Source organism: Pelophylax lessonae (assembly GCF_965119305.1).
Source record: "Pelophylax lessonae genome assembly, chromosome: 7".
Classification (NCBI taxonomy): domain Eukaryota; kingdom Metazoa; phylum Chordata; class Amphibia; order Anura; family Ranidae; genus Pelophylax; species Pelophylax lessonae.
This window is the reverse complement of record NC_138774.1, coordinates 91,992,032-92,007,359: the sequence shown is the minus strand read 5'-3', so window position 1 is coordinate 92,007,359 and position 15,328 is coordinate 91,992,032. Positions and strand designations below refer to the sequence as shown.

The 15,328-nt window shown below is 41.4% G+C and overlaps 1 protein-coding gene across 1 annotated transcript in view; it reads left to right on the top strand.

Moving 5' to 3' along the window:
• The window catches only part of DHX16 (DEAH-box helicase 16), an 81,534-nt gene that overhangs the window by 53,022 nt on the left and 13,184 nt on the right, over positions 1 to 15,328 (top strand). Inside the window, exons 14-18 of the mRNA XM_082264357.1 lie at positions 2,827 to 2,989; positions 3,318 to 3,436; positions 9,695 to 9,762; positions 13,044 to 13,206; positions 15,115 to 15,276. Coding sequence (XP_082120483.1) covers positions 2,827 to 2,989; positions 3,318 to 3,436; positions 9,695 to 9,762; positions 13,044 to 13,206; positions 15,115 to 15,276 — 675 coding nt within the window. The remainder of the gene's footprint in view (positions 1 to 2,826; positions 2,990 to 3,317; positions 3,437 to 9,694; positions 9,763 to 13,043; positions 13,207 to 15,114; positions 15,277 to 15,328) is intronic.

Sequence of the window (15,328 nt, the reverse complement as noted above, 5' to 3'; positions counted from 1 at the left end):
GTCGGAGGCAAGCTGGGTCAATATTTCAGGAACAAATGCAGGTAACAGGAAGCAGGACTGGCATGGAACGCTGTAGACAAGACAGCACTGATCCTGGGAGCAGATCCAGCTTAAATAGCCCATTTGGCGCCTAAACTGTCATGAAATGTGCCGCGCACATTAACACGTGCACTAACATTCGCATCCCGTCGCTTCTGCGTTCGTCAATGCGCCAATTAACGTGCGCTAACGCGTTGGCACTTGCTGAGTGCACCTCTTCTTTGGGAGATTCGAGGGGCAGGACCTTGCCTGCGGCTGCCAACTTGTCCTCTGGCAACTAACAACTAGTCAGTGGGGTTCTCCAAAACGCATGGTTGGAATACCGAAGCGTTTTGCTCGACTATATCCATTTGAGGAGTCTCTTCTGTAGAAACTGACGGTTACACCTTTGGTGGACTCTGTTTTCTAGGCTGAATAAGACCACACTTTTGCTGGTGGAAGATTCCCTGTCTTTTAAGGACCCTGTGGACAAAAGAGCTGAAGCTCTGATACGGTAGATTTTCATTGTGGCTGGTTCAATTTTAAATCTACAAAGTGTAACCGCGCTAGTGGAAAATTAAATAAAAGCAGCAGCTTCCAGTGTGATATCACCAAGCAACAAATAGTATAGTACAAGCTGTGCTAAGTGATAATAATTAATGAATGAGTAAACACCCAATAAAATGAGAATAACAAAATCTATACAAATAATAATAATGAATGAATGAGTTCACAATAATCAAAATGGATCAAATAAATAAAAGAGTTTGTGCAAATGAATAAATAATAATGGTATCAATATTGGTAATCCAAAAGTCCCAAATAAGAAATTGTGACACAGTAAAAATAAATACTAATAATAAATAAGGTGCTGTGTGATTCCTCCACTGCAAGTGCTCAGATCCGCCACCACATGCAAGTCTGCTTACCAGAAAGCACGTGTAATAAAGCCTACAGAACCACCAAAGGCAAATTAATATTCAAAGACAGCAGGACTTCAATTGCCCAGAAGTAACCTGAAGGGGTGTCTGCAACTGGAGACGAGCAGGCCGTATGTGTCACTACTGTGACAGCACTTGTCTCGCACTCAAAGGTCCACGGATCAATAAGGCAGCCATCGTGAAAAGAGAAGCAATGGGGGCTCCATAGTGTAAAACCGTATGTAGACTTTATTAAAATTAATTAATGATTATTAATTAATTAAAAGAAAGACACATTTATGCTGAGTAAATGCGCTTAAATCAATAAAAGCCGGCCATCTAGTGTATCTGCCAATCCTTCCGGGTTACAATTGTGACATCAGCACGCTGTGACCCAATTTGTGTCACGGCGTGCTGACGTCACCCACGTAAACCCGGAAAGGACGGGCAGATACTCTAGCTGGCCAGTATTGTTTTTAGCGCATTTACTCAGCATAAATGTAAGTGTGACCGGCCGTCTTTCTCCTCCTCCTGGCTGATGTCAATGGGGGATTCTCAGCCCCGCCCACTTTGATATTGGACCCGGAGAGGATAGAGGCAGCCAGTCACATGACTGCCAATCAGCACTATAAAATAAGGTATTTATTGACTAATTTTTTTTTAGAGAACCTACAGTGGGGCACAGCATTTTTTTTTATATAACAGAGGGGATTGTAGTAACAATAAGTGGGTTAACAGCCACTTTAACAATAGGAGAAAGTGCAAAAAAATTGTTTACCAGATGGTAATACACACCCTCTCATTCAAACATCATGTACCTGGGGGTTTCCCCTTGCTGCTTAAGGGCTCTTTCACACGGGCGATCCGATCAGATCCGCCTGTCAGTTTTTTAGGCGGATCTGATCGGATCCTCCATGCAGCTCTATGGGGCAGCGGATGTCAGCGGAGACATGTCCGCTGACACCCGTTGCCATCCGTATCCGATCCTGTCCGTGAAATCTGGACGGATGGAAATCCTATTTTTCCATCCGTTATCGGATCGGATGAGAGCGGACAGGAATTTTGTTCCATATTGTTTTTGGTGCAAAATTTCATTTTTGAGTTAAGGCCCAGTTTAAGGTGTAACTTTGGGCAACATTTTAAATGGCGTGTATGATGCTTTCTTTTATTAGCATTAACTGTTTTTGGGTTTCCGAGTCGCCTTGTTACATATTTTTATTACCTGTTGATCCTACCTGAAGATTATCCCTTATTTTGTTTCTTCCTCTAAAAGGTTGACTACTCTGTTTGTTCAGCAGGAAATGTGCTACAGGATTTATATCCTGAGGACAGAGTAGCTTTAGATAGGCATATTGATTTAAATGGACCTTAAATAATAGACTAACAATGAATGCCTAACTCCAGAAGGTAAAGCAGCAAGTTTTTTTTTTTTTTTCTAAGCTTTTACAGCAGCAGTCTTTTTTTTTTTTTTTTTTTTTTTAATGTCATATTTATATGACTGCCAACTGGACAGCTTGGCCTGTTAAGGAAGTGGAAAATAATAGATCTACTGGCAGGATCAACCAGTAATAAGACTGAGGTTGATTTACTAAGACTAGAAAGTGCAGAATCTAGTGCAGCTGTGCACTAGCCAATCGGCTTCTAAGTTCAGCTTGTTCAATTAAGCTTTGACTAAAAAACCTTGAAGCAGATTGCACCAAATTTTTGCACTACATCTTTAGTAAATAAACCCCATATGTTCCAAGTTTGATTCAGAAAAACAAAAACGACTGCGTTTTACTCTTTTGACAGACTGCATCATGTATGCAATTTGTGATTTGCCCATAGTTTTAACTTCATTTATGTTCTCCTTCAATTCAAACTCAGAAGGATGGTCTTTCTTTTTCAGGCTTCCGCCAATCAGAGAGCAGGAAGAGCTGGTCGTGTAGCTGCAGGGAAATGTTTCCGGCTGTATACAGCCTGGGCATACAAGAATGAGATGGAAGATACAACAGTGCCGGAGATCCAGAGGACTAACCTGGGGAATGTAGTGTTGTTGCTGAAGAGCTTAGGTGAGCTGAGCTTAGGAGTGGACAAGTTCCAGTGTCATGTGGAAAAGATATAATAACGCTATAAAGGTGAAAAGGGGTTGATGTGAGACCAATAATTAGAAACTTTAATATGTAACAATTCTAATATCTTTCTTACGAGTATCGCCATCCTCCAATTACCCACAGTTCTTAGTTTGTACAATGAGATTATAGCATATGTGACCTTCTTTATGGAGATTGGACAGGTTGTAACATGTGCCCCCAGATTTATACCTCTGGTCTCTCAACTGTGTAGTCTTTCCTTTGTTTTTATCTCCTGCAGCTGACTAGCATTCTGTATCATCTCCAGGTATCAATGATCTCATCCATTTTGACTTCATGGACCCTCCTCCTCATGAGACTCTGGTTCTGGCTTTGGAGCAGCTGTATGCCTTGGGGGCCCTTAACCATCTGGGCGAGCTCACGAAGGTTAGAATGAAAATGTGTTTATAGATTTTATGTATAGGAAAGAAATTGATACATTAATTTTTGTGTTGCCCATAGCAGCTGCCGAGATGACAACTAACATATATAGCTGAACTCCTGGCAGACATAAAAAAAAAAAAATTGAGTCCAGTTATGTCTTCATTCAAAATTCTGTGCCCAAGCCTGTCTTTATATTAGCTTCCTGCTTGAAAAGAAGAGTCTGGATTCTGGGCCAGTCAGGCTCTTATGCCGGTTCACCCCTGAATTACACAGGAATGCGATCTGCGTTTTTGTATGATTCAGTGCGGTGCGATTTTGTAGCCCATTCATTTGAATAAGCTGAAAATCACACAGGACTGCGCAAAAAGTAGTGCATGCACTACTTTTCAAAAATGCACCGTACCAAACTGCATGGTATTGTGATACCATTAGATTTGGTGTAGGCTTATGCACTGCGTTTGTGATCTGCATTTGGGGTGCTGTTAACAATGTGTTGGCACCCGCAGCAGATTGCAAAGGCAGTGCATTTAAAATTTTGGTGTCCGAAACGCTCACTGAACGCACCTGTACTGCACTGCCTTCTGGTGTGAACTGGCTCTTAAAGTGAAGCTTGGAAAATTGAGAGAGAGAGTGCACATCGCAAAATGAATATGATTTAATATACAGCAGAAGACTGGGCTGGTGTGAATAATCCCTTAATATGAGAAAACAGGTGGTTTTCTGCTTCACAATTTTCCCTACTTGTTAAAATTGTTGTTCTATTTTGTCCTTGGTACTATTAAGACTGAGAAAGAACTGGCTTGTACACAGTTAAACACGTTTATACTTCTGTACTGTAACATCAGAAAGAAAAGTTAAAGTGCTTGTAAAGGCTGAAGGTTTTTTACCTTCATGCCTTCTATACATGAAGGTAAAAAACCTTATCTGTGTAGCAGCCCCCCCAATACTTACCTGGGCTCGTTCTTCCTCCAGCAATTTGCAGGAAAGCCTTGACTCTCCGGGGATGCTCCCTCCTCATTGGCTAAGACAGCAGTGGGATCCATTGTCTCCCGCTGCTGCCAGTCACAGCCAGTGTGCCAATTAGGAGAGAGGAGGGGCGGGCCAGAGTCACGGCTTTGTGTGTGGACACCCAGAGCCACGGCCCGGGTGCCTCCCATTGCACGCTGCTTGCTCTGGGGACACTTGGTAGAAAGGAGGGGCCAGGAGCGCTGGCGGGGGAACTGCAAAGAGGAGGATCGGGGCTGCTCTGTGCAAAACCACTGCACAGGAAAGGGGAGTATAACCTGTTTGTTAAAAAAAAAATAAAATGTACTTTACTATTACTTTAACCAATCGATGTTTACTATTTAATATTAAGCAGGCTGGAACTTCCTCTCTCCATAAGAAACCATGTCCTTGAATTGCTGCATACTGAGATTGTCAATTGATTATTCTGTTTGAGGGTGCATTCACACCTGCGAATGCACCCTACCTGCAATTAGATGCGGGAACCTCATTGTTGCATTCACCACAGGTGTGAATGCACCCTGATAGTATTGCAGATGTCAAAGTTAATTATTTGTATATTTTTTTGTATTCTATTCAACTTTTTGATTAATATGAATTGAAATGATTATGAATTTATTTTCGGCCATTATCGGCACCTTTAGTGCAAGAAAAGCTCAATAAAAATGCATCAGTTTAAATTCTATGTATGTCTTCACACTGGTCCATTGCGCTCCTGTTGTGGTGTTACAAATCTTGCTTGCTGCATTTTTGGTTTGTTAAAAAAAAACGCATCTCCCTGTTGAAATGCATTGAAAACGCAGCAAGAGCGAATCAATAACACACACTTGTTAAGTTTTTAATGCGGTTTTTGAGTCACATAACCTATAAAAAAACACACCATAAGCACAGTAAAATCGCATGCGTTTCCGGTGCCATCATCGGCACCTTTTTCTTTATCGGCAAAATGCAGAAAACACTGGTTTCGGAAGCCAAACTTTTGGTGCCTTTCTACTTTTTTTTCCCATTTCGATCATGTTAAACTGCAGCTAACTGGACTAGAGCAATGAACGACCAACTTGACCCTGTATTTCAGGACCATGCTGTTACAGAACAATTACAACAATTGCCTTCTGCTCTGCATTTTTTTGTGTGGGTGCCCTAGAACATGTCCTAAGACATATCTTCAGAATGGTTCTAATCTCCTTTCACATGCGCAGAATCGTATGGCTTAGAAGTTTGGACAGCTGAAGCAGTCTACAAAAGGCGCCTCGTGTATGTAATTTCAAGGAAGATGGACCAAATTCTATTTGGTGACACACTTGACTAATTCATTAAAGAGGTCATAGTTGGGAGGGTTTTACTTCCACAATGGAAAGTCCCAAAACGAACCCCCTCAGGAGCCCTTAACTTCTAAAATCAGAGCACCTGTCTGCTCTAACCACTCTTTAATTTAAAAATATGTTCAGTCCTTCCTTTCAGCAGAAGGCTTGGCCCCCAAAGGCCACTAGCATGAGGTTTAAAAATAATCAGTGTTGATTGCAAAAGTGAAGTTCCACTTTAAGGGGCAGTTCTTGGCTTTATCCATCCTTTTTCAAAGACCTCTGGCTTCACACCCTCTTTATAACATCTATATTCAAGGTGTTTCTTCTATCAGGACCTTCTTGCAACACCCTTTACTTCCCTCAATTTGATTATCTGTCTTGTAGAAACCACACCTGGAGATTCTTGCAAGCATAGTAGCCTTTTTGGTAGCCATTGTGTCTGTCAGACATGTTTCTGAACTAGCATCCCTTTCCTGTAAAGAGCCCTTTCTCGAACTTCACTGACATTCTTTTGCCCAGCTACTAAGCTTTCGAAAGAATGGTCTCTTCATTACCTGGATGTAGTCAGAACCATTAGACTAGAGCAGTGATGGCGAACCTATGGCACGTGTGCCACAGCTGGCACGCAGGGCCCTCTCTGTGGGCACGCCAGCTATGCTGGGAAGCTGCCGCTGCTGATGCCTGGGCTCTCTAATCCTCACTCCCCCCACACGGCAGTGGCACTGTAACAAGGGGAAAGTGAGCGTGGACAGTCAGTGTATTTCCCCACTCACCCCCCCTTCTGTCAAGCAGCACTGGACAGAGACAGAGCGGCGCTTGCAGAGATCGCTGCCTGCTCTGATTCCTCCTGCCTCCCCATTGGCTGCAGCCAAGCACCAATGAGGTGGTTGACCAGTGCACCATGGGACATATAGTTCCGGAAGACTACGGGGCGAGAGAGAGAGAGATCCACATTGTGAGAGAGACTGTAGCAGCACACTGTGAGCCAGGGGACAGAGAGGCTGCGAAGATACACCCCCCTGCAGTGCCAGTTGCAGACCTTGCCACGGGCAACCGAGAGTGAGTGGGCATCTGTTTGGAGGAAGTGTTGCTGTGTCGCTGGGATTGGTGAGAGGCCTTTGTGGCCTTTTTCTGTGGCTGTTATTAATTGCAGTGTTGGCACTTTGAAAAAAATAAGTTGGTTTTGTGTCGCAGTTTGGGCACTCGGGCTCCAAAAGGTTCGCCATCACTGGACTAGAGTATACCATAAAGCTACTGTTCTCATCAGACAAACGGATTCCCTGTTTGTTCTCACTTGCGCTCCCAAATTCTCCAGATCTATAGGAGCTTTTCAATACCAAGCTTCTACAGCCCAGCTGTGCAAGGCCATCTGTTCTTCAGTGGATGCAGCTTTTGGCCACAAAATTCTTGCAGCAGCACTGAACTTTTTTTTTTTTTTTTACCTCTTGTGGTTTGCACCTGTTGGTACATTTCCCATTTGCCTATTTGTTGCCAATTATTCATATTCAATGCTTAGGGATGTCCCATGGTGTATGCATATGTTGCCTGTGTCCTGTAGTGTATGATTAAGATAAAGGGATTTTTGATGTGTAAATTCTAGATCAGGGGTGTCCAACTTGCAGCGTGGGGACACCATGCAAACACAGCAGCCAAGGTGGCAGACGGACGAGACTGGCAAAATCATGTCTGTAGGGACGCCTGGGATGTCATGCAAGCATAGCAGGTGTGGCAGCCTGCACTGAAAACCCAGGCAAATGCATGTCTGGAGGGATGCCGGGGCTGCCATGTTTGCAAGATCATCGGCAGCAGGGAATGCAGGGGCACCAGGTGAGTAAATGCTGCATAGCTGAATCCTCTAACTCCCAACACCGCACACACATGGGCTGCATTCACACCAGTGATTTAGAGCCAGTGTGAATTGTAGCTGCAGTTCCTCCTGTGATTCTCAATGGGTAGATAAGGCTGCCGGCAACATTCACTATAATGACAGGTCACCGGCGACTGCACCTATTTGCGGATCTCTGCACAGGCGTCGCTTAACTGTGGTGATCCCTACTGGGAGCACTTTGTCTGCATCCATCAATGATCACCGCAGGTAATCATTGGCTGTGCAGAAAGCTACGAACAGGTGCGTCGGCCAGCGACCTGTCAATATAGTGAACAGGGCTGGCATTCGCACCTACTTGCTGAGAGCCGCAGGAGGAACTGTTTATCAGCTATTCTTATTGCTTATCAAAAAAAATGTCAAACATTGCACTCGTTTTATGTTGCCCTCTTCTACTTTTATAATAAAAAATATTACAAAAAAAATAAGTTTTATTACTTCGGTACATTATCTATATCATTGATCATAAATTTGTCATCCATCTGACTTTTTCTGCTTATCCGCTATCCTTATTGTTAGTGTATTATATGTGTGGCCCAGGAAGGTCAAACGGTTGGACACCCCTGTTCTAGATCTTGGCTAACAGTCCACCCTCCGTTTCTTCCTTTACTTTACTCTGCATTGCTTGCTGCAAAACGGAGGACTTGTGGAGTGGGAGGGGGTTATTGGGGAGGCACTCCAGGGGGGCATGCTTAAAAGCTTGGCACTGCCCAAACACCTGAAGGTATGCATCTATAACCCAAGGCTTTTACAGATAATGTGCAAAAAATACATTGAATGAATGTACAATATTAGACTTCTTGGGGCATTCTATACACCAGTGATGTACAGATTGTCTCCATGAATTTGAAAGGTAACAATAAAGTGACTTTGCACTATTCATTTCAAAAATTGTCCCAAAAAAATAATTTCTTGCCTATGTGATTGGCTTACTGCTTTTCATAGAAGTCTTCATTTTCTAATTAAAAAGTCAAGGACCCCCTGCAATAGGAGCTTTTATTTTTGGTGAGACAATCACTAAGGGATCTGTTTTTAACAGAAATCAAGTTCCTTGCCTCACAGAGTTGTTGGCAATTTCTCTAATTTGTATTCCTGCAACTCATGTAAGAAATCGGTTAATGGTGTTTTGCCAGTAGGTTATAGTTTTATTTTGCAATATATTATTATCCTGCTTATGTCTGGAATAGAACGAAAAACCTGAAAATTAGGGATTGACCGATTATCGGCAATATATAGAGGGCCGATATGCACTTTTCCTGATATATTGGAATCGACCCCGGAGGTTACCGATATTGCCGATATTTCGGGAAAGTGCTGTACCGGAGTGATGCCTGCAGCTAGAGGCATCACCCCGGTACTGGCGTCCATAACCGACAGTCGGCTGATTTGTAATGACAACCGATGCGGCTGAGAAGCCGCTCGGCTGTCATTACAAGGAGCGGGAGGGGACGCCCCCCCCCTCCAGCCGCCTACTGCGTCTTGCCAGAGTCTCCTGTTCCACCGGGCATCCTACCTGCATGGCCGCCGAAGACCCAATCAAAGCTGCATTTGGCTGTGATCGGGTCTCCATGTAAAAACCCGGAAGTGATGTCATGACATCACTTCCGGGTACTCGGCGCCAAATTCAAAAAAATTACAGCATTCAAAACAGCCAAACTTTGCATTTTTGAATGCTTTAAAGGGCAGGGGAGGGGTTTGGGCGTCTTTTAGACCCCCAGATCCCTCCACAGGAGTACCTGTGTAAAAAAATTAAATAAAAAATTTTTTTTTTTAAATGTCTGAAAATATCGACTGATACCGATATGATGACCAAAATATCGGTATCGGCAATAAAAAGCGATATCGGTCGATCACTACTGAAAATATTACATATGTGTTCTACAGTTATCATTGACCTCTGATTGTTCCAAGGGTTCTGGGACGTCACAACAGCGTTAACCAAGGCCTATGCATGTGCACTCGGGCTATATCATCCTGTACAGTTTTTTTTTTTTTTCTCCGTTTTGACACCCTTTATATACAAATCCCTTGATTTAATGAAGTTCTGCCTTCTGTTTATCCCTGCAGCTGGGAAGAAGAATGGCTGAGCTCCCAGTGGATCCCATGTTATCCAAGATGATTCTGGCTTCTGAAAAGTGAGTAATTTGTACTGTTTTTTTCTTGCTGGTTTCTGCAGCACCCAAATATTTAAAACAGACCCATCCTACCTTTGCCTTTATTATTGCTGCATTGGCATTCGTTATCATGTGCTGGTCTGTTTTGTTTTATTGAAATCAATTTTACTTTGTGCCTCATCCACTTCTGTAACATGGAGCAGTGGACCACAAAGTGATGTGCCAACATATCCAACTATGGCTGCCTCCTGCATATGCCTGTGTGTCTTTGTATACTAATTTTCACAAGCAGGCAGAAAGTTGAGATACTCTGAATGATCTGAAAATAAAAATTGATTAAAAAGTACAAAAACAAATCTGTACAGTGACATGGAAATTGTTTAATTTTTTTAGGGTTTATATTTACTTTAATGTTTGGCTGTCTAACCTTGTTTGTTATTAAAACACTGCTTTAAAGCTCCCCTCCCGGCTGCTGACATCTTAGGGAGGCTGGCTTCCGGGTCTCGATCGCCGGGCGGGGATGACGCATGCACAGGCGTTCAGTCAGGTTCAACATTGCAGAATTTGTAGTGAGCTGTGCAAGCGCGGCTCACTGTACAGGAGCAGACAGGCATGTAAGAAACTTTAATGCAGAAGAGACAAAAGCATATCTCTTCTGCATTAAAATTCCAGACTGTCCACCCATTTTTATGCCTTCGCCTATAGTTCCACACTTTACATCTGCAATACGTATATTTATGTTGCGGTTTACAAGTGGTTTACCAGGATGGTAGTTTCAGCCCCGGTATTTTTATTTTTTTTTCAGGCGGCGGCTGGCTTTCTCTCGAAAGTCTTCTGAGCGACTCATGATCCTTTTCCACTGTCTTGCCTGATAAATGATCCAACGGTGCCGCCAGCTGGGCACAGAGGCAGTTTTTATTTTTTCTTTAAAATATTTTGCTTTTAAAGATAAAGGAGAGATTTGGGGTCTATTTGACCCCAGATGTCCCCATAAAGAAGACCTGTCATCCTTATTTCTTTACAATGGATGTTTACATTCCTTGTAATAGGAATAAAAGTGATCCAAAATTTTTTTTTAAAGGGACAATGTAAAAATAAATAATAAAAAAAGGTTATAGCATTCCACGAAAGTGCAGTTTTAAGTGCCAGTTCACATTGGTGCGATGCGGGAACCCTGTGAATCCACTGCAGGTTCCCAAATCGCACCGGACTCGTAGGCAGTTCACACTGCCATATGCAAACTATTTGGTGTATTAATACAAAGTTAATGACACCCCTAGATTAGTTCGCATATCGCAGTGCGAACTGTCAATTTGGAAAGAAATCGGATCACATAGATGTGAACACCCATGCAATCCGATTCTGGTGCGGAACAAAAAAGGGTCTTCCATGACTTTGGTCTGAATGCCATGCGAATTCAGCCATGCAATCTGTATGGCTGAATTTGCATCGCACCGACATCGCATGTGATTTGCAAAGCAGTGCGGTGCGAACCACATACGATGTCTGACATTGCTATAGTGTGAACAAGCACTTAAGCATGACATGTTGGGTATCTATTTACTCCGCATAAAATTATCTTTCATATTATACAAACAAAATTGGATTATATATTATGTTTTTTTAAAAATTCATTCAAATCTATTTTTTCCCAAAAATTGCGTTTGAAAAAAAAATGTCTGGTTTCCTACTGTGCATACATGAGCTGTGCTGCACCTTGTGAATGGTCCCTTAGTCTTCTGGGATCTGTGATATGTCCATGAAGACTGCCGGGTAAGGAGGGGGCTGAACTGCCAGTTGCCCGTCCCTCCCCCAAAAAGTGGCAAATGTGGCAGTGGAGGGTGGAGAGGGTGCAAACAAGTGGAGTTTTCCCTTTTGGGTGGAGCTTCCTTTTAGGTACTGGACACTTTCACCTCCTTTTTGCCCAGGCCAATTTTAAGCGCTATCACACTTTGAATGACAATTATGTTATCATGCAACATTGTACCCATATGAAATTTTAATTTTTTATGTAAATAGAGCTTTCTTTCGGTGGTATTTAATCACCACTGGGTTTTTCATTTTTTTGCTACATAAACAGAAAAAGATAGAAAAGTTTGAAAACAAAGTTTTTCTTTGTTCCTGTTATAACATTTTGCAAATAAATAATCTTCATAAATTTCGGCCAAAATGTATTCTGCTACATTTCTTTGGTGAAAATAACCCAAATCAGTGCATGTTATTTAGTCTGTAGGAAAGTTACAAACTATAGTATATATGTGAAAATCGATCAATCCTGATGGCTGATCTTATTTCTTGAGACCTGAAAATGCCAGGATAGTACAGATAGCCCCAAAAGGACCCCTTGTTGGAAAGTAGACAGTCCAAGATATTTATTAAGAGTTATGGTGAGTTTTTTTGAAGTTGTAATTTTTTTTTCACAAATGTTTGGAAAACTAAAACATTTACATTTTTTTTTTTTTTTTTTACATACTGTCACCAGTGCAGTACAGCATCATCATATAACTGGTGTGGCAGTGATCAGGGACACTGACTTATGACTGTATGTAAAAAAACTGTAAATCATTTTTTTTCCACGTTTTTTAAATATTTCTTCTCTTTTTTTTTTTCATTAAATTCTTTTTTTTTTTTTTTTTTTTTTTTTTTTATGGTTTATTTTATTTAATACAGTGACCAGAGCAATACTGTGTTACAATACACTGTTCTACTGGGAAGGTGATCAGGGTTTTTTTTTTTTTTTTTTAAAACCCTATTATTGCTTATAACTGAATTTTACAGTTATAAGCAACATTTTCTTCTGAATCAAAGCTATTCATTCAGTGTTTACTATTGTGATTAGCTGTAATTGGCCACAGCTAATCATATGTTACAGATGGGCTGTGATTGCCCGTTTCTGTACCATGTGATCACTCTGACCAATCACAGAGCTCATCACAATAGCATACAATGAAAGCCACGAATCAAAGCATTACATTGTGTACAATTGTCATGTGATCTGCTGTGATTGGCCACCGAGATCACATGGTACTGGCAGTGGGCCGGTACAGTGATCTGTCATCGGCTGTGTCCGGTGGACACAGTGGGTGACAGAACACGCTGGAGGGCAGCCCTGTTATCCTGGGAGCATGTCCTAAGACGCTCTTCTGGGATAACAACATGAGTGCCACTCGGCCGCCATATTGCAATAGACTGGGCGGGAGGTGGGGTTAAAATGGGAGATCTAACTGAATAATATTAGAGAAACAAAACAATGAAAGGAAGCAATGATTACATGTGGTGTTTTTTTTTCCTTCATTATCAAGGTATGGCTGTTCAGAGCAAATACTCACAATTGCTGCCATGTTGTCTGTGAACAACGCAATTTTCTATAGACCAAAAGATAAAGTAGTCCATGCAGATACAGCTCGTGCCAACTTCACTGTTCCCGGGGGAGACCACTTGGTGCTGCTCAATGTGTACACCCAGGTATGTGTGCTAAAATGTACATGTTCAAATAAAGCTAGGGAGATACGGCTCATAGCAACTAGTCAGATGCTGGCTTTCTTATAATGTTTTGTTGGAGGAAAAAGCAGACCTCTGTGGTACAAGGACTGACCCTTTGAGAATGGACACTAAGCAGAAGCAGATGTCCATGCTTTCCCCTTGTGGGCTATTCTGCCCTTCTCACAGGAAGCAAGAGTTCAGCTTTAGCTTTGGTATCTTTGGAGGTAATGGGCTTTCAAAAAAAAAAAAAAAGTCAGGGGTCTAAAGGGCCCTGCTCCTTCTAGCCTAGTCTTGGAATATTTTTTTCTGCCTTCTAGCGTTGTCACAGTGGCCTCCCAAACCCTGTAATGTAATAAACATTCTCTGTAAGCCACCCCTGCCCCTTCAGTGTCCTACCAGATCCAAAGATCTAGAGATACTCGCCTTCTGTAACGTTCTGTATAAAATGGCTGATAAGGTAAAATAAGATTAACTTTTTTTTTTTTTTTCTCGCCTAAGTTTAAAAAAAAAAAAAAAACTGTCCTAAGAGAACCATGGTGGTGGTGGCTGCTTGTTGCCTGGGTTTCTTGTTCATGCATCGGCTTCAGTACCTTCTGTATCACTGACCTGGGACAGTTATAGAGATGAGAAATTGACCCTTATTCACAGCATGCATGTACCGGGTTTGTGCTTGCCTATCTATGCCAGTCACAGCCAGCAGAAAGCATTTTTAGGAGACCAGCAATGGCTGCCATCATACTTTTCCCATAAGGTTACTATAGACAACCAAGACAAGATACCATAATGTTAACCTCTAATACTGACCATACAGCTTGCTTTAGTTATAAGTAGACCAGTACGATCCAGCTCGGAGTGTTGTGTCAGTGATCAGAAGAGGTGTTTACAATAGCTTGTCGCTGTCTGCTCACTTACTTGGGGTTTGTTAGTCTATGAGCCGCTTAGTGACCACAGAGGCTACTTAGCAGGTGCCTATATGCCTTCTAAGCAGAAGTGAATTTAACACACCTGCTCCCCATTCACACCTGAGACCTTGTAACACTAACGAGTCACATGACACCGGTGGAGGGCAAATGGCTAATTGGGCCCAATTTGGACATTTCCACTTAGGGGTGTACTCACGTTTGTTGCCAGCGGTTTAGAGAGTTATTTTGAGAGGACAGAAACTTTACACAAAGTTGTACACTCACTACTTTACATTGTAGCAAAGTGTAATTTCTTCAGTGTTGTCACTTGAAAAGATATAAAACATTTACAATATACTGTATGTGTATATATATATATATATATATATATATATATATATATATATATATATATATATATATATATATATATATATATATATATATATATATGTGTATGTGTGTGTGTATATATATATATATATATATATATATATATATATATGTGTGTGTATATATATATGTGTGTGTGTGTGTGTGTGTGTGTGTGTGTGTGTATATATATGTGTGTGTGTGTGTGTATGTATATATATATATATATATATATATATATATATATATATATATATATATATATATGTGTGTGTATATATATATGTGTGTGTGTGTGTGTGTGTGTGTGTGTGTGTGTGTGTATATATATATGTGTGTGTGTGTGTGTATATGTATATATATATATGTGTGTGTGTGTGTGTGTGTGTGTGTGTGTGTGTGTGTATATATGTATATATATATATATATATATATATATATATATATATATATATATATATATATATTTTTTTTTTTTTTAATGTTAAAAATTATATATAATTTTCTAGCAAAGAAATTTGATTTTTACATGTGAGAAGTGTCAGAATTGGCCGGGTAGGGAAGTAGTTAATTTCCTCTGTCGGTTGCTCATCCCCATTTGTCTTGTTTTATTCAGTGGGTGGAGACTGGACACTCGCTGCAGTGGTGCTATGAGAACTTTATCCAGGCTCGTTCCCTCCGCAGAGCCCGAGATGTCAGAGAACAGTTGGAGGGACTCATGGGAAGGATAGAAATTGAGCTGACATCATGTGAAGGGGACAACGTACCTATCCGTAAGGTAAAGCCAGCCATTATCCAACCTGCATCAATCAGATCACACAAATAGAACA